The 22388-nt window shown below is 38.0% G+C and overlaps 1 protein-coding gene across 2 annotated transcripts; it reads right to left on the bottom strand.

Annotated features, from left to right (window-relative positions):
* Window positions 1-10036: 10036 nt before the first annotated feature.
* LOC145777272 (uncharacterized) lies at window positions 10037-22114 on the bottom strand. Of its 2 annotated transcripts, none has more exons than XM_082588616.1 (3): window positions 21832-22114; window positions 20915-21006; window positions 10037-12327 (listed from the first exon to the last, which is right to left on the bottom strand). In XM_082588616.1, the coding sequence occupies exons 1-3, from the start codon at window positions 21977-21979 to the stop codon at window positions 12142-12144; spliced, it is 426 nt and encodes a 141-aa protein (XP_082444742.1). In that variant the 5' UTR covers window positions 21980-22114; the 3' UTR covers window positions 10037-12141. The 2 variants fall into 2 exon arrangements, with proteins under 2 accessions (XP_082444742.1, XP_082444743.1); XM_082588617.1 differs by having other exon boundaries at window positions 21868-22114.
* Window positions 22115-22388: the final 274 nt, after the last annotated feature.

Genomic DNA, 22388 nt, shown 5'->3' with positions numbered 1-22388 from the left:
TTCGCGTCACGTGATGTTTGTATAGCTCCTGTATTGCTATATTTTGTGCTCTTGATACGTTCAGTGTTGTGTGGTATCATAAATATGTAACCTGTGACGATCTGTTTTAAGCATGCGTTGATTACTGAGCAATCAATATCTAATGTGCTGAATCAGCTTTTGGATTATTTTTTAAAAAAAGGTTTAGTTTTAAATCGAATTTATTTATTTTGGTTTTATGCAATTTTGGTTTGATTTTTGAAACTTCGGCGCAGTACTGTATAGCAGCTTTATTCAATTTATTTTGAACTTTTTTACTCATTTTATTGAACGACTTTGACCTACTTGTATTGATCATAATCGCTAGCTACCATTCTGTCGTGTGGTTTATTTACACGTGCAATTCGTTCATATATTTTTACGTATTACACGTTCAAAAGTAATTTTAATATATTCATAGATCAATGTTGTGTAACATACATTTTACCAATCAGTGCTACCCGTTATATATCTCTTTGTTTGCATTTTTTTCACATAAAATGGCTGTCCTTTGTGCAATTCATTTCATATATTTTTATTATCTGCACCTATTGCTCTGTCAGTTACGATCATTTTAATCGCATTTTATGAATATTTTACAACGTGTTATTGTTTTTTCTACTTTTCATTTACACCTAGCCAGTTCGTTTCATCTTCTGGCCTATTGCCGGTAGTTGTCATATTTTCACTTGATTGGTTCAGTATTTTTTAGTCTTACGCAGCGGACTTATACTTAGTCAAGAAAGTCTTAACAGAAGTCAATTAAATAGATTTTTACTTCACAAATGTAGAATAGATACAAACGACATGTTTTAGTTTCATGCTGCCGGTCGTATTTACATTTGTGAAGTAAACAACGATCATGCTGCTAAAAGCAGAACTCAATCTATTGCAAAGAGATTTTTGTACCGTTTAAAACTTAATTCCACTGCATTTTACTCCGCCACTTTTGATTGTCCAATATTCATCCACCACTATCACTGACTTTTGCCTCATGTTTGACTTTGAGACATACAGATTCAGTTACCATCAGAACGTTCGTTTTTAAGGTCGCGTTTACTTTCAATACGCGATAGAACATAAATCATATTTGTCATAGAAAGCCACAGAAATGTGTGACTTTAGTCAAGCGCAAACCTCCAGTCACTCCACTACGAGGAGAAGATAATTATAGAGGACCCCTTTTCGTGTATTCTACGCAACATGCAGGCGCAGAGGAGATCCAGCTTATACATGTATTCTGATAAACTCTCAGTTCTTCAGCAGCGCTATTCTTGGCGACGGTGAGTCTTTTGCGTCGGACTGAAAAACTTTATTTTGGAACCTAATCCTGACAGTTTTGCATACGTGCAGAAGGATTGAGCTACTGACGCAGGTCTGGTAACCGAGATTGACAGAGAGGTTTTCGCTTGAAGTTTTGTGGTATGTGAATCATTCAGTTTATTAGGTTAAAGGATAGGCTAAATAAATAGGAAAATTAGGCAAAATAGAGTGACCCAACAAATGAAAAGTAACCTAAAGACACAAAAAGTGACTTCTGGTAATTTTATAACTTTTTTAAATATTGACCCAACAACCATGAAATTTTGGTTCCACATTTCTTTTGTTAATTGGTAGTCTACGACTAAAAAAAAAAGTAACTTTAGTGACAAAAAATCGCCCTAGATTACTGAAGGAAAAACGACACAAGTGACAGTTTTTAAGGAACAAACATGCTGGATCAAGATAGCACATCATCGATTGTGACATAGGTCAGTGATTCTCAACGTGGTTCAGATGGACGACTGGTGGTCCACCTGGAATGTTTAGTGGCCCAAAAAGATTTTGAGTGTACAGAATGAACATGCAATGGCGAGTGGTTAGCGCGTTGGGCTCACAGTCGAAAGCCTGCATGTTCGACTCCAGTCACCCGCACTTGCTGTTGTTTCTCTGGGCAAGAAACTTAACGATAATTGCCTCTACGCAGTGATCGATTTCGAGTAATGGGTAGTACCAAATTTAAGTCATAAGTAAAGTAGACAACCGGAAACAGACATTGCCGTCGGCTGCAGCGTGGGTCAGGTGTACGTCGGAAGGCGTACACCGATGCATAGCGCTCAAGTCCGCTTTCCCGCAATGCAGGATAAAGATAAACAAACAAACAATCAATAGCAAAGAAATTATCACAGACTGAACAAGTTTGTCAAAAATTGGCTTTGAATTTTTGTGTCAGAAACATTAAACTAAGGCATCACTAGATTTGCAAGTTGCTGCATTGATTCTACAAAGCATGGGCATGATGTTTTGTTACAAAATATGTAAACTATATGTTCCCACCTATAAAGGCAGAGAGGCCCGTAGTCACGTGCCTCTCTTCCCAAAAATCCGTACAAGACATGTAGCCTAAATTTTCCGTGTTTTTTCAGAATTTTTTTACTCACTCAATCCTATCTTACCCGACAAGTGGCATTGAAAGCACATAGTTTTGGCAGTGGAAAACTGTCAACAAATAATTTTCTAAAATCCTTTAGTGGCCGTAAAAGAAAAAAAACATTTAAAACGTAGGCTTAAATTCAATTTCAAACTAAAAGTTATCACTCAGCTTAGACTCTAGAGAAATCTAATATTTATTTAATGAATTTGGTCAACTACAAGGTGTGCGTCTTGACAAAAAAGCACATTATTATTGGACTTAAGGAATAAAAGGATACACAAAAAGCAAACAAAACAAAGTTGAATTTGTCAAAATTATGTAGGGTTAAATCCCTAGACCTCTTGCTACAATTGCTTCTTTTCTACACAAAAACTTTTCATTGCTCCATCAGTGGCCGATCCATCGAAAGGAAGAAATGTATAAACTATCTATAGGTGTAACTTTGGATGAGCGATTGACATGGGATAGTCATATTATTAATCTTAGAAAGCAGCTTGCAAAGGTCTACGGCAGTGGTTCCCAACCGGGGTGCCGCGGCACCCTGGGGTGCCAATTGCAATGCTCAAGGGTGCCGCGAGATATTGCAATAGTGCGGCCCATTCTTTATTTTAACTTTAACCCATTAAGTGCGGAATTTATTTATTTGTAACCGAGTTTCAGTGCGTATTAAGTTTCGCGCCTCGTAGTTATTCCTGGCTCCTTTCTGGAGAGTTGCTTAGTGGGGAAGTCGCTGGGCTGGCGGTAAGCCTTCGTTTTCTCGCCCAAATCATTGGAAGAACAAATTTAGAAATATTTTCCCAGCTTGTCCACGGAAAATTATGCATGGGTGAGAAATCCACTTTTACTGGACTCTCATATTGTTTTGAATCTTAAAGAAAAAGAATTAATTGACATTCGTAACGATGGAAATTTTAAGCTTATGCACAAGCAGATGCCTCTCGACGAGTTCTGGATAAAAATTCAAAATGAATATCCTTGCGTTGGAAAGAAAGCTATTGTGATTTTGCAGGAGTTTTCCACGTCATACCTATGTGAGAGTGGATTTTCCGTATAAAGGAACATAAAAACTAAAAAAACAAAAATGACTGCTTATAATCGAAGAAATGCAAGTGGCTTTATCGAATAGTGCCCCCAAATATTAGGGGACTTTCTGCAAGAAATCAAGCCTAAATTTCACACTGACTTTTGAATAAATAGCCTACATTTAATTACGCGCGCTATACTGTAGAACTGATTCTGTGTTATTTCATACAGTTATTTGAAATACAGAAACCTCATAAAATTGATCCAGTTTTGCCAGGGTGCCGCAAACTATTTATCTCTTTGATAGGGTGCCGTAACGTCAAAAAGGTTGGGAACCACTGGTCTACGGCATAGCATTTAAGCTGAAATACATTGCCCCTTTAACAATATTACAAACTTTATATTATGCTTTGGTTCAATCTAAGATCCAATACTCGATTATAAATTGGGAAAGAGCAAACTCTACATTGCTTGCTCCACTACAAGTGTTACAAAACAAGTTCATTCGATCCTGCTTATTTTTGCCGAGGTCAACAAATACAACTGTTCTTTATCACCAATTTAATGTGCTCAGAATTGACGATATTATTAAATTAGAGACTGCAAAATTTATGTACAAATATGTGCACAAAATGCTGCCCCGGGCCTTTGCTGGCTGCTTTATTTTTGTAAACGAAATTCACCATCATAAAACCCGTCAGAACCAAAAGAATGATTTATATTTGCCTTCTACAACGTCAAACTCTGGCAAGAAGATGCTATGTTTTAATGGAGTGAAACTATGGAATCAAGTACCAAAAGAAATAAAAAAAAAACGTCTTATAATGTTTTTAAATTTAAATATAAATGTTTATTAAAGAATTTGTACAATGATCACTCCTGAAACGTATCATCCGCTTATTTCTCTACACAGTTTTTTTGATGTTGCCCTGTGTTATTCCATTGTTAATGTATTATGTAAAGTGCTGGTATTTTGCTATATATTATATATGTGTTAATGTTCTTAATTTTGGGTCTTTTGTTTAAATGTTTGGGTGGCAGCTGACTTTGGTGACCTTTTGGTCTTTTGCTGCCATCCTTGTTGTGCGAATTATTTGTGTTTTTGCTTTTTGTGTCTTTCTTTTCGCCAACAAAACAAAAAATAAACTGAATTGAACTGCTTATTCAATCTTGTAAGTTTTAATTCTTTCAAATATCTGTTGCCTTCCCCCAAATTTTTCTTCATCCGTCACTACTCCCACTCAGCTTGAGCTTGTAGTTGTTTAAATCGGGCAAGTAGTTTGGTTGAGTCTAGTCTGCAAATTAAAAGATATTGCTTAAGTGGCAGAGAACTGACGCTAAAGGTCACTGATTTATGCGCAATAGCCTACAGTTTCCACAAATGGCCTTCTTAGGGTGTCAGCAAAACGAAGTGGTCCATGGAAATTTTTTCTTAAAAAAATGGCCCATGGGACAAAAATGGATGAGAACCATTCATTTGAAAATCACTTGCTCGAGGTCTTTTTAGATTGCTGGACCATAGGCACATCATCATAGGCGTAGCCAGGGGGGGGCGAACGGGGCCATGGCCCCCCCCCCCCAAATTTTCAAAGTTTGGATTCCGAAGTTGAACCCTTTGTTGAAAATATAATATAATTTGTATAAATTTATATTGTTTTCCAAGACATTTGGCTATTATCTATTAACACCCCCCAGGACTTGTTTTAGACACACAGAAAGACACCAATAAATTTTGCAAATCGTACATCGCGCAAAGTTTACGCGATTTACGCTTCTTTTAACTAATCTGTGGAAGCAATTTCAGAATCGCTTACTCTGTAGGGTTTTTGTGTAGCTGAGTTTTTTGTGTTCTCTAATTTTAGCCGCAGTTTTTGCCCGTTTGTGTGTAGATAAGAGCTACCTTTAATAAGTTAATAGCTGTTTATCTGCTAATAAGTTTCATACAAATATTACCCTGAAAGTGTTTCCAGAAAGCGTTATAATCCATTATTTAAGTGTAATTTTGCAAAAATTTTCCGGGGGAGCATGCCCCCGGACCCCCCTAGAATACGCGTGCCTTCGGCACGCTCTAACCCCCACCAGCTTTATTGCTTCCCTTGCTTAACCAACCAGGATGCGCCACTCAGGGCCGGATTTAGACCATGAGAGGCCCTAGGCTATTGCATTTGTGAGGCCCCTCTCTATTTTTAAGCTCAGAATTTCTCTCTAAACAATATCACATGTTATTGCTTAATGTTAAAAATATGAGTGCATTAAACTCTTCCTTTTTTCATTGTCCACATGCATGGGTGCAAGTTTTTAATTAATACAATAAAATTTTAGTTTAGGCAGCTTTGCTTTTAATTTTCATTTCTTTGATCAAACAACCGTTGTAATAATTGTAAAGTTTGTTTACGAGGACATAAAAAATAGTTACAGCCATCAAATAGAGTAAGACTAGGCTACCAATTTTTTTCTAGCTTTCGTCAAAGCAAAATCATGCAAAAGTTCATCAAAATTTATCTGTTTAAGTTTGTCACTCTCAATGCACAGAATGCTCAGTGCGGACAACCTTTCTTGAGACATTGTCGATCTCAGTTTAGTTTTGTGTGACGTGGTGAAGACATTGGTTTCACTTCTAGTGCTTGTTAGCTCTGGTCGAAGTTACTTGTAGGGAAGGCCACGTAGAGGCTGTCTTCATCTTCCGCTTAAGAACTGGTATTGGCAGGTGTAAAACCTTGATGAGACACTGGGGGTATTCCATGGGGAGCACAAGTTGCAAATGCGGACAGGAGCAAACGATGCAACATCTACTCGAATGCCCTGACCTAAAAGCAAGGTGCTCTGCACAGGATTTGGCCGAGTTCAACGATAGAGCAAGAGCCTGCGTGATGCTCTGGGCTACGGCCGTGTGACACACGATGAAGAAGAAGTTTAGTTTTGATGGTTTTGAGCCTTGAGAAAGATCTCTGTCCTGAGCAGTTAGTGACCATTAAGCTTAGAAACAGTCTTAATATTGCTTCCACATTAGGAAAGGCAGTGTTAATCTTTTCCTTGCACATAATTTCATAAAGATCTCCATGAGACAAGGAAATAAATTGCTCTTCTGTACCGGTAAGCCCTTGGTTTTGTGTTTGTCTCACGTACAAATGAAAATGTAGAAGTTCATCAGCAAGTTTCGAGTCAACATCTTCCGGATACGCTTCCTTTAAAAGTTCTACGCCTCGTACAATTTCTACCTTAGTTGCTTTCAGATTAGCAAGAAAGAGGAACATTTCTGAAATGTCACTGTACACATTAGCTCTTCTTCTTAAATTGGTTTAAAGTGCGTCGAGCATACGGATAAAGGAATTTATTTTAAACTTTTCTTTTGAAGAGAGTTCACTTAAAGCAGTGTTTCCCAAACTTTTTTTTAATAGCGCCCCCCTGGACAACGAACAGAGTATCAAACGCCCCCTTCGACAAAAAAAGTAAAATCAAAGTTATTTTCCATTCATCACAATTTAGAGTCCAACTTAAATGAGACGGATGAGGTGGGTGCAATGTCATCAGCCTCTTGATGTCGGGTTTCAGTTTGGATAGGAACAATCTTAAATCTCCCAGTCTAACTATGTCAAGACGGTTTCTTTTGTTATCCAGACGCGTTGTCACGGCACAGAAAGCACGCTCCACCAAGTATGAGCTGGGAAGGGCTGTGATAAAAGCTCTGACCCGATTTCACACGTGACGTTCTGTAGCCAGAACAATTGATACGAGATATTGAACTTCAGTTTGAGTGTAAAATCGCTTTGCAATGTTATCAGTTCCTCCTCAAGAGTTCCATGTTCGGAAATATCACAGAATGGGTCGATTATCCAGTCTTGGATTTCTAACTGGCCTACATTCTGGAATCGAACTCCCATGCCTTTGTGTACTTCTTCAAGATGATTGTTGTAGCCTACGTCTCTACAGTACATCAACATCAGATATGCCTTTGTCACTGGTATCAAGTTGATGCAAGCTTGAGAATTGGAAAAATTCTCGTTTAGCTAAATTTCGCTGATACAACACGAGTTTATTTCGTTACCCTGAAGGGATAATTTTAATTCATTAAATTGGGAAAATAAGTCTGACAAGTAGGCAATGTCATTTCTCACAACTAGAACGTCATTCGCAAGGCCAGGGTCACAACTATTTAGATTTTAGAAATTCTACGACGGTTTCAAACAGGGAATAAAATCGTGCAAGGCAATTTCTCTTGGAAAGCCATCGTACTTCGGTGTGGAGTAGTAAGCGCTCAAAAGCTTCATCATTCTCATTGCACAATCGTTTGAATAAGCGTGTATTCAGAGCGTGCGCTTTAATTTTAATCACTGCTTTAATGACAGTCTTCAAAGATAAATTAAGACGAACGCTAGATCAAAATACTCTCGGACTGTAAGATCGGATTTGCGTAATCTCAGTGCTTCAAATTGTCATGCGTTATGCGTTACGTTATGACCTCAACTAACTTGTAAGGCACTGCGAAGCGACATTGCCAGCATAATCGCCACAATATCTGCCACAGAGCTCTTATAGTCACCGTCTTCTTTTGTATTTCTTTGAAGCGAAACATGACAAAAAATACTTTGCAATCCTCTTCTTGTAACTGCCCCGATTTACTCTCAACGCCCCCCAATCGCCCACTTTATAGCCAGCGCCCCCTTCATGGTCGCAAACGCCCCCAGGGGGGCGCTGGCGCCCACTTTGGGAACCACTGACTTAAAGCGTCAGGTGCATTTCTTTGTCTCCTAGCGACAGCTCTATAGTTAATATTCTGCAAGGTTGCTTTTGCTTGCTAATCAAACTCGTCAAACTCATCTGTAATTTCGCTTAGAAAGTCTACAAGTGAACTGTACAATTCGGCACAACTACTTAATAAAAATTCAGATTTCTGAAGAGCTTTGCTAACCCTGTGAAAACGACCTAGCAATCTGGACCAAAAATGCAACATAAACACAAATTCCATTTTTTTCATTTTTTGTAAAAGGTTGTTAGCATGAAGTCTGGTATCACCCTTCTCACTTACATTGGAGTGCAATTGACTGAGGGCATTGGTGATGGCACTGTAGCTTTCCAAAATAGCTTCCGTGGCTTTTGCATGTGCATCCCATTCCCACCTAGTATCTGACAAATGTTTTAGCATTTTTGATTGCGGTTGCAAAAATGATTTTAGAACTGCCCACCTCTTTGTGGAAGCTGAAAAAAAGGTGTAAATTTCATTGACTTTCAACTCTGGTGGGCTAAAGTTATCACTATCATGGAGAGCATTGCACGCTTGAGGCAAAATTTCTTATTCTTCTTGCAAATCATCTAAATCTTCTTCGTTAACAACAGAAGGAAAGTTGATGCTGCCACACTCAAAATAAAAAATAAAAAACTAGATTCTCCAAGAAAACCACTAGACCACTACATTATTTCAAACATCACTAGATCTAGTGGAAAGCCGCTAGGAGTGGCATCCCTGATGTCAACTACCGATATTGTTTTTTGCAGAGAAGACTGCGGTACTTTAGCGTAGAAGCTTCCAGCAGAGCAGAATGCGCGTAATAATTGCCTTCATCTTCGTTTGAACCTACTTCGCCACTTCAAGGGTCGAGGGGCTTTGCGTTTTACCACCCTTGGGCAGTGGCGGCGACGGGGTCTAGATGGTTGGGCAGGCGTCGAGCAGCCATTTAATTGATTCGTCATCCAGTTCACACAGACCACGCACACCATTTGGCGCAGTTACAGATGGTGTGGTCTGTGGTTTGTTCCTCCTTGCCGCACTCACAGATCGCGCATGGAGCCATCTCCTATTTGTGCATGTTGGAGCGGAACAGTCCGACGCCAGTACGCAGGATATTGAGCTGCACCCAGGCCTTTCCTTGGCAAATGCATTCCGGTTGGGTGGGGGCCGGTGTCGGAAATGAAACTTTGAAGTCTTGAGGAGTTCTTCTTCCACTCCAAGCTCCATTGGTGGTTTGCTCAGGTAGTCGCACTGATGGATTGGTCTTTCATAATTTCATAATTTTCTTAATTGCCTTTATTATGATGCAAACGACGTAATAATGACTGTTTACAACGTGGTTGAAACCAGTTGTGTATAGAATTTTCTACTCTGAAAAGCTTGATAGCCTATACATATATACTTTAGGTAGGGTTTTAACTTGTCAAGTTTTTAAAAGAATATTACAAACTTCGAAACCAAATTTCGAGGCCCCTGGACGTTGAGGCCCTAGGCTTCAGCCTGCCTAGCCTATTGGTAAATCCGGCCCTGGCGCCACTGCACATCAGGTGGCGATGTCTTAAATCAAACATTTCGTCGTTCTCTTCAATTCATCAAATATTTGGCCCCCCCAAAAAAAATTTCTGGCTACGCCACTGCACATCATGCTGTAAACAAAGACTCGTAAATCTAAGCGTGTACGGTAGAGCAACGCACTTCAAGAATAGCCTGCCTTGCCAACTAACGTAACCCCCGTGCTTGCTCTTTTTTTTCAACACGTGGCTACTAACACTAAAGACAGAAACGACGAGCCTTGAGTCAAGGTTTTTGCCACTTGATACAGGGACTTAATACCAAGTTTTAAGAATGAGATTTTTTTAATCGACAGTCACATTAAATCAGTGAGAAAAGTTTCGAGATGTTTGTACAATGCAAGAATAACCTATGTGTAATCTTATTTTATTTACAAGTAAAAAGTCAGCTAAGAAAGTTCGTCTTTTTACAATGATTCAACGTCTAAAATATTTCTTTTAGTCACAGCTGCAATTAGAAGTATTATTTACTAACGTGGGTTTACGAAGAGCTTGGAAAATGTTATACATTTCTAACAGCGCTTACATGAGGTAGAGCAGGTTATTTCAGTTGAAGCTGCGATATAAACACTGAAACAAAACGATTTCTATACAAGACTCCAGACAAACATTATTACCAGGGCTGTGAAGCTTTTCGCCGGCTTCTGATAGGCTTTTGGCGTGTCAGAAGTCGGAGTCGTATATTTTTCGCCTGACTCCATAGCCCTGATCAGTGGCGGCTCGTGTAATGGTGCTGTGGCGCTGCAGCTCCACCAATTTTTTGGGCTCATTCTGCCCGTAAAACACGTCGTGATTTTTAATTAAATTTGTTGAAGTTAGCAGACCTTTCCAACTTTATCGCTTTCTTGACGCCTTCTCAGAGAGGGAAACTACCTTGTTGTCACATGACTTCCACTCAAGCTTGACCGCTATGACTTCGCTATGCGAGGCGCTGTGATTTTCCTTGCGCCTGAGCGCGAGCGTCATAAAAGCAAACAAACCAAGTCGAAGTCACGTGACAATGACGTAGTTTATCAGTCTGGCAATGCTAACGTTCGTCGTTTTGGCGCTGTCTTGAACAGTGCGCCTAGGGTTGCCATATTAGTGATTTTATCGCTAAATTCAAAAAATTTGTCCATTTTTAAAGATGTTTGTCTACATATTTGGGTTTGGTTATTTGGTTCTTTTTTAACTGTTTTTTAGAACCGATTAAGGTTAATTAATTGTCTTTGACGATTCCCCAACCTACATTACTTGCAGAACAATACATTGCAAAAGTATTTAGCAACGCTTTCTGTCACAATAATGGCTGCAGAAATTCAATTTATTTTTCCTTGTCTAAATACAAAAGAAACGATATAGTGGAAATAAAACACAGCAACGAAACCAACAAAAAGAAAATATTCAAACCGCAAAAGCTTTATCTTATCTTTTCATTACAATTTAGAGCTGAAGATGCACGCAGAATGCACCAAATTAAGTGTCATTTTTCAAAATTTTCTGGGGGAGGCCCCCCCACACCCCCCTCCGTTCGACTCGCCTTCGGCGAAGACGCGGGCGGGGCGCGCCCGTCCGCAGCACCACCACTTTCACACCTCACCAGCCGCCACTGGCCCTGATTATAACTTATGATTTGCAATACTAGTCAAAAATCATGAGACAGTAATGATCTTTATAAGGTTTTCAAACGTACTGAATAAATACAATTAACACGTAAACATTAACACAAACTACGAGAAAGGAGCAATATTTAGATACTACGATGATAAAGTAGACAGGCATATTTTTGTGCTCTATTCTTACGTTCGACTGGTTGATAAAACCCCAACGAAACGGCATAAACATGATTTTCACGACAGCGGTAGCTAATAATGTGGCGATGATCATTTCCAAGTCCGACTCAATTTATGTGGCATTTAATTCTGTAAACCAGCATCATTCGTCAAGCGACAAGTCACGGAACGACATGTTGATTGTTGAACAGCCTACACCAAATATCATTTTTATCGAAGTAGTGTTACATTTCTGGCGTTTTTTTGAAAACATTTATAGGCATACAATGAAATGTCCATTGGCAGTAGTATAAGCTAATAGCAGTGCAGTTTAAGGCTCAGCAGCCTCAGCCTGTCTATAGGCCTATGATTTATGATAGGTTCTATGAATGTAGTTGTTTTAAAGCGGAAGACGCCCCTTTTTTCCAATAAAACAATGTTACTCGACTACAGTCACCTCAATTGCAATGAACGGAAGCTGGGAATTGTTTCTATAACATCATAGGTTTGCAAATAGGCTAATAGCTAAATTTAAACAACAGACCTGCAGTAAATTGGATTAACAAAACTATTGCTCTTAATATGGCGGAAGCCAACTTATGAAAAAAAAAATATTGGCCAAAACTCGTTCGAATATACCTAGCCTATAACTTTTTGAAGGCAGTTGACATGTTGATTGTTGCCTGATTTGTTTCTTTGAAAGTCAGATTTTGACGGACAACACGAAACTAATTGTTCCACAGATTTGCAGTTATGGCATCGTTTTGGTAAGTGTGGAGCTTTGCATTCTTTGGCATGGTGTCCGTTTTCACAGCATTGTAGCATCTATATAAAATAGTTTTAGTGCTTAATGTAGAATACACTTCTTGTTTCCCTCTTGTTGCAGGAAAGTATAAAACATCGAGGCATGAAACAGGGAGTAGGGGAGATGTGGGACCAGTGGATCATAGGGACCACTGACTCAGGAGCTTTTTTCTCCTTTCTATTAAAAATAGATATTTGAAATTTTGACTGTGGTATTGAGATACAACACCATCTTTGTCTACGTGTTTTTGAACAAAACAGAAGTCTGTGTAAGATTTGAGACAATAAAACAATTTTTGAGGCAAAAAAGTAAAATTTTTGCATTTAAAAGAATTTGTATTTTGTACTAGAGCAAAGTGCTTATGGAATGTGGTTTAATAGGAAAAATTCTCATTGCATTTTAGTTAGGTGATGGAAAATAGCAGACCTGAAAATCTAGTTCAAGTTTCAACTAAGGCCATGCCAAGTGCAAGTAGCTGCCACGGGGACTAATGGTTCACAACCTGGTGGAGACCAGTAAATAAACTGAATACTGAATCAGCAGTATTGTTCGCCTACCGAGTAAACAAAGCACAGAGATAAGAATATTTCTTAACATCTTCTACGGCATCTCTAAAGCTTAAAGTTGGTTGTAGCCTTAATTGTATTAGCAGACCACCATGCAATCATAAACTCGATAGTGATGACGTCAAAATGGCTTCTAAGGGACATGTACTTTAGTTTCCTATAATATACTTTGGTTGTTAGACATATAAATTAAACTGCAAGACCGTGTAAATAGTAATAAAAATAAATAAGCAAATAATGCAGATGAAAATTGCATTTGTATTTGGACGGTGCTTGATGTTCTTCTTCAACAAAATGTTGTGAACCAATGGTCCCTAACCCTTGAACCAATGGTACCCATGGGTGGGGACCAATGGTTCACTTGAGTTGTACTTTTTGCAACCAAAATAAACAACTTTTCTCTTCTTAGATTTTCAGTTAAATGCTGTGGTATGTTGAAGGATAGATTAAAGTTCATGTTAAGACTTCTAAATTCCATTTTATGAGGCAAATAAAACCTGCATATGCAAAAACGTCAAAAGTGACCCACTGGTCCCACATCTCTCCTATAAAGTAGAAAAAAGGTCTCTCCTGTTGAAACTTTTTCTGCTATAGCCTATCATAAAGTAGCCTACCAGCAATTTGAGCCTTGAGGAGCCTAGTTCCAACATTTTATTTGCCAGGAGCGCAGGCTATTTGGCTTCGCAGGCTGCAGCGTTCTGCTTAACCAGCAATGCCCTTGGATCACTAGTTGTTACGTAAATACAACAATATGTTTAATCTTCAAAGTTTAAAACTGAGACATGATTTTAGACTTCCAATGTTAGCTCCTTTTCAATAGCCAAGACGCTACACACCCACAGAGAGACATAAAACTATTTCTTAACTATAGTTAATCGGCTCATTTTAAAGAAAATCTGGCCGAAAAGAAACCAAGAACAACTCAAACACATGCAGTTTAAACTTTGAAAACGAGGTGGTAAGTTTCTACCAAAAGCATTCAGGCAAATTACTTATCAGGGCGTTTTTTTTCGTTTTGATCTTTTTTCACAACCATTGCAATCTTCTCCTGTTGGATTCATTACCTTTAATTGCTTCCCATCCCAATGGTGATTGCTTGTAAAGAATTTTTACTCTTTTCCCTTCTGCTAAGTTACAAAACCCTTGGTATTTGGATTTTGGACTGAAAATATTTAACAAGTTTTGTCAGCCCGTATTTGTGATCAAGATTTTGCGAAGTTGTCCATTATAATCGAGTTGTGACGAAAATATAAGTATTGTTAGCGTTTAGCTAAGGGTAGCTATATTTGTGTGGTAACAGCGAAGCGTACATTAATGTTTTGGAAAAGGTCGTCGTCGTGTGAGCCTCTGGGGCCGAGGGCAGGCGCGAATCTAAGAGTTTTTTTCGGGGGGGGCCAGAAAATTTGAAAATCAATTAAAAAGAAAGAAAAGGCTAAACAGATATGAACAATGATACTACGACATATACGATATGCTAAAAAATAAACAACCATTTTCATCAATTGTGATGTCGAGGGACTAATATCAGCTGTTTAGAAGCATATAAAACCATTTGATGCGGAAACATACAATTTTTCACAAAATTTCGGGGGGGGGCCCGGGCCCCCTGGGCCCCCCCATAAATCCGCGCCTGGCCGAGGGTCTATCCTTTTACCACCCCAGATTCACGATGTTCCCGGACTACACTGGAAGGATACTAGAGAGCAGCCAGCCAGTCAACAGCAGACATTCCGCTAGTGCCATGATCATCAATCGCCATTTGTAACAACAAAAGATGGGAAAAGGGAACATAGCGAACGAAACTAATTCTCAAGCTTGCTACGTGAGTGAAGACAAAACATAAATAAGCAGGAGAAAAGACATTTTTAATGCCGAATGTAAATAAAATTGAAATCCGATCATATCAAGACAAAAAGTTTATTTTTTTATTATATTATTAAATAATAAGCCTAATTTGCACTCTACTGGTGTAAAACAAATTATATATTATTATAAAGAGATGAAACCAAGCAACCACACGACATTTAACATAATATATTAAACTGAACATAAACTATCTACGAACGTTTTCGGCCATACACATGTTAGCCCTTTTCAAGTAACGAAAAAATAACTGATTTTACATCTACATTGAAATAAATAACTGATCTTCACACTAAATTGAAAACGAAATGCATAAGAATGAAACGGCAAAGCAGAAGAGAAAGGCACGTCACATGGCGGTTAATTCCGCGAGGCAAACACGCATCATATATGATGAATTCAGAAAAGACGTTAAGTAAATAAGAAGCACCTGCGGCAAACAACTGCGTATTGAGGCTAGGATTGCATGATTTTATTAGCAAAGCCTCGTGGATTTTAGTGTCAAATTCGGTGAAACATTTACGCAAAACTCTAAAAGATTTCAAGGATCGTTTGTTGTTTAAACATGATTGGCAATCGAATATAAGGTCTTTAATGGCACTTTTTCTGTTTAAATTAGTTAAATCTAAGTGCTCCCTCACTCTCGTGGCCGAAGCGGAATTGAAGTGAATTGAAGCGGACGAACGTGAATTGAAAAACTTTCTAACAGTTCCCTTTATCTGTAAAGCATCGAAACGTTTTGTCAACAGCATGTCAAGTTTTATTAAAATGAAGTTCAACGTGAATATTATTCCCGTACCGTATATAAAACATTTAAAGTGGGTTATTATTTTCACCTTAAATCTGGGACTCCCTCCTGCTTGTGTTCAAATGTCGTGTACAAGTTCACTTGTTCGCACGACGCGAACTGTAGCCTACATAGGCCTACATTGGTATGTCCACGCGGCATTTGGCCGCGAGAGTGAGGGAGCACTTAGATTTAACTAATTTGATCAGAAGAAGTGCCATTAAAGACCATATATTCGATTGCCAATCATGTTTAAACAACAAACGATCCTTGAAATCTTTTAGGGTTTTGCGTAAATGTTTCACCGAATTTGACACTAAAATCCACGAGGCTTTGCTAATAAAATCATGCAATCCTAGCCTCGATACGCAGTTGTTTGCCGCAGGTGCTTCTTATTTACTTAACGTCTTTTCTTAATTCATCATAATGGTGCGTGTTTGCCTCGCGGAATTAACCGCCATGCAGTGGCGCCGCCAGACCTTCAACATTGGGGGGGCAAAATATTGACAGTGCAAGACAGTAGTCCAAAATTTTGAAAGGGGGGGTGTTGATAGCCGGCAGGCGAAGCCCGTTGGCGTGTTCGTCGAAGGCGACACTTAGCGGCGGGGGGTCTGGGGGGCCTCCCCCAGAAAATTTTGAAAAATTACATTCCGTTTGGTGCATTCTGAAAGCATTTTCAACAAAATTGTGGGTATGAATATTTCTGTAAAATGGTGCTGTCCGGTGGCATAGCAAAAGGATAAGATCATGTTTTCATCGACATTTTTCGGAAATAAAGCTACGGTAAGTCTCTATGTTTTCTTGTTGCTAATTCCAGACTGAGACATTTGAATGTTTGGTATTGGCAAAACTCGCTCTTTTAATACAGTTTGGTTTAAAATTAGGCAAACTTTGTTTTAGAGACATAGATTGATTGCTTTTTTTGCGAGATTATTACAGTTTTATTACTGTATTTATCAATTTTCTCCTTTGTTGATTCAAAAAACGATCTTATTCCGGTAAGTCACTAACTTTTATGCTCTGAAGTCAACCCAAAGTTTAGAAAATGTAACGTCATACATCTTGATGAGTGTCAAACAAAAAGCTTTGAGACAATGAAGTTACTTTAGGTTATTTCTGATATATTCAAGTTTTGTATAACGAATAGCTGTTTAAATGTTAATCTAGATCGAACAAGCGATCTCAGCAGTTGCAGATGGCTTGCATCCTTGCACAGTTTGACGAGAAATTACATCATAGGCTAAAACTTTTCTTGTAAACAATGTATTAACATCCGTAAATTCAATTTGAAGGGTTGAAACCCCGAACCCCCCTCCCTTGGCTACGCCACTGATGCAAGACAGTGGTATATTATTTAATTTCTCTTGTTTTCTACCAGGGCTGGAAAAAATGTTTAGCTTCCCGGAGATCTGTTTTTTAGAGAAAAACCGCGGCTTACAATCACGATAATGAGAACCTTATATTTTACTGATCTACGGAGCTGACGTAAACCTTAAAAGTCATTTCGACATATTCTTGATGCCCCCCTCATCGAAAATTGTTCTTTGTAATACCGCTTTGAAGGAGGATTACGACTATGAACAAAAGAATAAATTTTAAACTTCATTTTGAATTGAAAAGACATGACGTAATGTCTTCCAACCTTAGTTATATATTTTTTCATTACGTAACGTCTTGTAGGAATGAATTGAAAATCAGTATGATCACTCAAAATGAAAGCAATGGGACTACGCATCCTCACTAAACCAATCAATCAATGGTCTTGTTGCACTGAAGATGACAACCTTAAGGCATAGATCTGTTGACTCAATGCAAACCCTTTGAAGGTTGGTGGGGGGGGGCTGTCAATTCAACTTTTTTGTATCAACAGTTGTATCTCTAAAACCACTGAGGCTGTGACTACGAGATTTTTTGACTTTTCATAACTTTTATTCACCTCTATTGAGCTGAAATTTTGAGCGAATAAAGGTTATAAATTGAAAGATATAAGGCATTTCTCAGCACATCCTCTGAAACATTTCATATTCTATTGTGAAACAGTTTCCCACCAGCTGGATGAAAGTAATTAATTTGGCCCATGTCTCGTTAATCCCAACTGTTTCACAGCGTGAAGAGCATTGGCTGTATGTAAAATAATGTAAAAAAGTTAATCACAACAATACTATGCACGTTCTTCATTACTTTACCAAAAAATAATGTGTAAACTCACGATACAAATTACACTCATAAGTGACCTCAACATTTCAACGTATATGAGCAGTTCTAAAATTCACATACTAGTTTTAATTTTCGGATATGCTCAGCGTGAATAATTTTACGAAGTGAATCCCAAATTTTGAAACCGTGCCAAAATAACAGAGATATCACTCCTAAAGCATAAGAAGAATTGACAGCCCCCCCAAACTGAGCAAGACTCCAGGAGCCCAACCTTCTAAGGGTTAAAAGTCATGACTTATTCTTGATGCCCCCCTTATCGATAATTGTTGTTTGTAGTACCGCTCTGAAGGTGGATTACGACTATGAACAAAAGGATAAATTTTAAACTTCATATTTGTATTGAAAATACATGACGTAATGTCTTCCAACCTTATCACATTTTTTTCATTACGTAATATTTACCACCACCAAACCACTTTTGACGATCGAATTTGTTAATTTATTATTCGGTAAAATGTTTAGATGATGTTACGTCATTACGCCGATTTGAGATATAATTTCATTCATGATGTTGCATGGATGAAAAACTTTTACAAGTTTTATACTCTGCTGAGATTAAAGAAGAAACATAAATGATAAATATTGGAGAAATTGAGTCTCCTTTACAACTTAAGAATCGAACAACTCAAAACTGCTAAAACAAAACGTTTTGTTTAAGTGAAAGAATCACTGCAAGCAACCAATGCCAAAATGCGCTCGGAAGAAGTCATGGGAGTGTGAGGTATCAAAAATTTAACAGGTTGTTATTTTTCTACATCAATGTGACGTTAGTTAAAACTTTAAAAAGTCTATATCTTTGCTTCTGTAGAAAATCTCTTTATCTACTGTACAATTTAGTCATCAAGGTTTTCCATACTTTCTTTTAAGGGAGAGCTTTTACCTCCCCCCCCCCCCCCCCCCCCTTGCAACTTGAGTTGACTTACTTGAGGTTGGGATCCAAATATTTAAAAAATAATAATAAAAAAAGATGATGCCCAAAACATTGGGGGGGCAGCTGCCCCGCCTGCCCCCCCCCCCCTGCCGGCGCCACTGCCGCCATGTGAAGTGCCTTTCTCCTCTGCTTTGCCGTTTCATTCTTATGCATTTCGTATTCAATTTAGTGTGAAGATCAGTTATTTATTTCAATGTAGATGTAAAATCAGTTATTTTTTCGTTACTTGAAAAGGGTTAACATGCGTATGGCCGAAAGCGTTCGTAGATAGTTTATGTTCAGTTTAATATATTATGTTAAATGCCGTGTGGTTGCTTGGTTTCATCTGTTTATGGTTGAAGGAAGTCACCTCTTTACCAAAATTGTATATATTATTATTATTACTAAATAATAAAAGTGCCGCTAAATCCATGTTTAGGTTGTTTAAACCAGCGTTTTTCAAATACTGGAGTTGGACATTTTTTTCCCGAAGGCTAATAAGCTTTCTAGCCACAAACTATAGGCTAATTTTTCTGCGTTCAACTAAACTTACTGCCTTCAACCAGGTCTACATCATACAACAAAAATTTTGAAATTTGCGAGCTCCTCAAGCATGTCAGCTTAAAATAGTTATCAATAAGCCTAAAATAAGTATATGGGGTATGAGTGAAAAACATTTGTCCTCACCATGTTTTAAATCATTAGCATGGGCCAGGTAGCCTACTATAGTGATGAACTGTCCATTCAGCGGCATCTAGTGGATAGAATTATTTATAGGAAACACTCTGAAAAGAACGCAGATTCCAAGGCTGACTAGGTTTGTGTCTTTGGTTAAATCCTCTACATTAATATATAAAACACCCAAGATTAAGCTCTTAAAAAGTTTTTTTCAGTCCGAGGATTAAGATTTCGACACTTAATCCTCATTTAAATTTATGCTTGCTGTTGGCGTTGTTGCTTTTGAATTATTTCCTCCACTAGGTGCCACTAAATGGAAATTTTGGCGCTTAATTTCTGACACCGAAAATAGAACCACACTTGGAATGTCAACGTTTTGTGCAGAGTAAAGTGACCGATTAAATAAATGTTGGTAAGTCATGAGCATCTTTTATCGGCTAACATTTTCAAAACCAACATTAGACAAAACAATGGTTTCTAAATTTTTCACATACAGTATCATGGTAGACCTATTTGTTATAGGCCAAAGTCAAGACCCCAACAAATTTAGACCTTGGTTTGGTTTTGAATCTTTATCATCGGTCTGACAAAATCTTGATAGGTTATTAGCCTACTGGTAGCTTCGCATACTTGTAGAGGCTTTAGATGCAGGGCCGATTTCTGAGATTGACAGAGTGAAGTTTCCAATTTTGAAGTGTTGTTGTCGAGGATTCATTCCATCCATTAGGTGCCTCAGAATGGAAAAAAAGTCCTTAGAATGAGTTGCTTAAGCAAAAGCACACACCCCAAAAGTCGAACCAGCGCCGCTTGACCTTACAGCTTCTTTGTTCACAAAGTCACGTGCTAAAGCTATTGAGACGGATGTTTTAAATCTCACTTTTTAAATGTTTTAAATCTTCAAGATCATTTGGATCATCAAGCCATCTGTTTTAAATCTTCAAGCCATCTTGTTTTAAATCTTCAAGCCTTCAAGCCAATGGAGTGGAAAGTCTGCGTGTCTTGGATGATGAAACCAAAGACTGGTTGCGCTTTATTAGCCTTCCAGCTTAGTCCATGTGACAATGTCTTTCACTATTGCGTCACAGTACTGTTTACGTGAGTTTGAGATATCGCAAATTATTCTAGTCATTTTAAAATTGTTGCGTGAAGAGGTTGGTCGCATGTTTAACTGTTTTTCTTAGTGCTTGTCAGCTGGACGAAAATTTCCGTCTTTTATCCAAGTAATCTGTTCTGTAGTGACAAGTTTTAGTGGTGTACGGCGTTGCATCCTATTTTCGACAGCCAGGTGGCTAATTTTACAGAAATACAATTTTGAATAGACGTTTCAAAGGAGTGTTTCTTTTTCGGTCATTACATGCAGACGAACGGATTCGGGAATTTTATGTTACAATTTTCCCACGAAGAGATTATGGTTTACCGCTGTGACCACCATGAATATTGTGAATCTTGAGGGGTAAATGGATAGACCCTCGGGCCACAGAGGCTCACAAGACGACGATGATGACCATGTACAATTCCAATTAATAATAATACATAGTTAATGAGTTATGTTGAAAGGAATCAGAAAATGGAGGAAAATAACTCACTTGATACACAAATATGTTGTTTTCACCTTCATACCCTACTTCTGTCGGTATGAACCCATAACCTTTTGCAATACTCAACCAGTTGCATTTGCCTGAAATAAAACATCAATCCATGAGTTTAGAAAAGTAGTTTCAAAAGATAATTTTAAAGTTTTCAAAACCTAATAAAATTTAGGAACAGCAAAATTACTCGTTAAGTGTAGGCTATATGTAAATGACAGCTATGCAATGAAATGTTTTTTTTGCAATTGATTAAATTAAAATACTGTTATTTTGTAATTTTTAAATATAACTCTACGTTAATAATAATATTTATCAGTTATTCAACGCTTGAATTAAATAATTTATTATATAAAGTTTTGGTAGGGAGTTCACTCTTTAACGCTTGATATTAATTTCATTTTAAATTTTTAACTCATTTCACAACCCAAGGACAAAGTTTGCAAATAAAACATTTTATTTAGTGTAAGCTTATGGTTGTATCCATGTCCAGTTTTTTGGTTGCTTTCCGGAGTTGAGCATGTGGGCGTAGCCAGAAGCCAGCACAAAATTTTGGGAGTGTGGAGGCGAGGCAAATAAGTAGTGTAAGTGACAGTAAGTGTACATGTAAGTGAACCCAGCAACGAGTCACCGAAAACGGGGAGCTCCCACGAGGAGATTTGAGGGGCCTCCCTCACAAAAATATAAAAAATACCTTAAAATTGCGCGTTCAGAGAGTACTGTCAGCTTAAATCAATAGTAAAACTTTGTAAAATGATGCTGTAACAGAAGGTACTTTTTTTTAAATCACTCAGGTGTAAGAGGGAGCAATTGTTCCCTTTTCCACCCTGACTACGCCCCTGTGTGTAGAGTCTTCAAATGTGTGAGGTTGTTTTGGGAGGACCTGGTCGGTGGTCTCTCAATAAACGTTAAATTACCGAAACTCTCGATTATTTCTTCAACGATGTCATGACCTTTATTGCCGTCTGCGGAATTCCTTAAACTTGTGTCCAAAACCAATTCTTTTGTTGATGTTTCCTTTTTAGATCTTTCCGGAAACATTTTATGATGAACATAAAAATACATATTCAAGTGGGCATGTTGTAGGCTTTCATTCTACCTAAATTAAAATAAGATTTTTACAACTAATGTAGGCTACCACAAAGGGATACGCTGATGCCAATTACTTTTCAAGAAACATAGCACAAGCTTTACACCAGAATTTTTAAACCAGACACAAACGCTTTTTATCTACCAGCTTAACCTTATCTTCCACATCCTACACAAGATAGAGAGAAAATTGGTTACTGCAGTGCAGGTAAATTATCTTGTTGGGAGTTTTGTCTAATAGAGATTTTGATAGTAAATAGATTCAAATTTCTGCTTATTTATAGATAGGTCACGGATTAAGATATCCCTGATATGGGATTGAGTAGGCTATAAAAAATTTTCGCCTCATGGTAACATCTTATAAGAAAAAACATTTACAGCTTGT

This window comes from Aplidium turbinatum, chromosome 9, assembly GCF_918807975.1.
Source record: "Aplidium turbinatum chromosome 9, kaAplTurb1.1, whole genome shotgun sequence".
Lineage (NCBI taxonomy): Eukaryota > Metazoa > Chordata > Ascidiacea > Aplousobranchia > Polyclinidae > Aplidium > Aplidium turbinatum.
The sequence above is the reverse complement of the archived record's forward strand: the minus strand, read 5'-3'. Positions and strand labels throughout refer to the sequence as shown.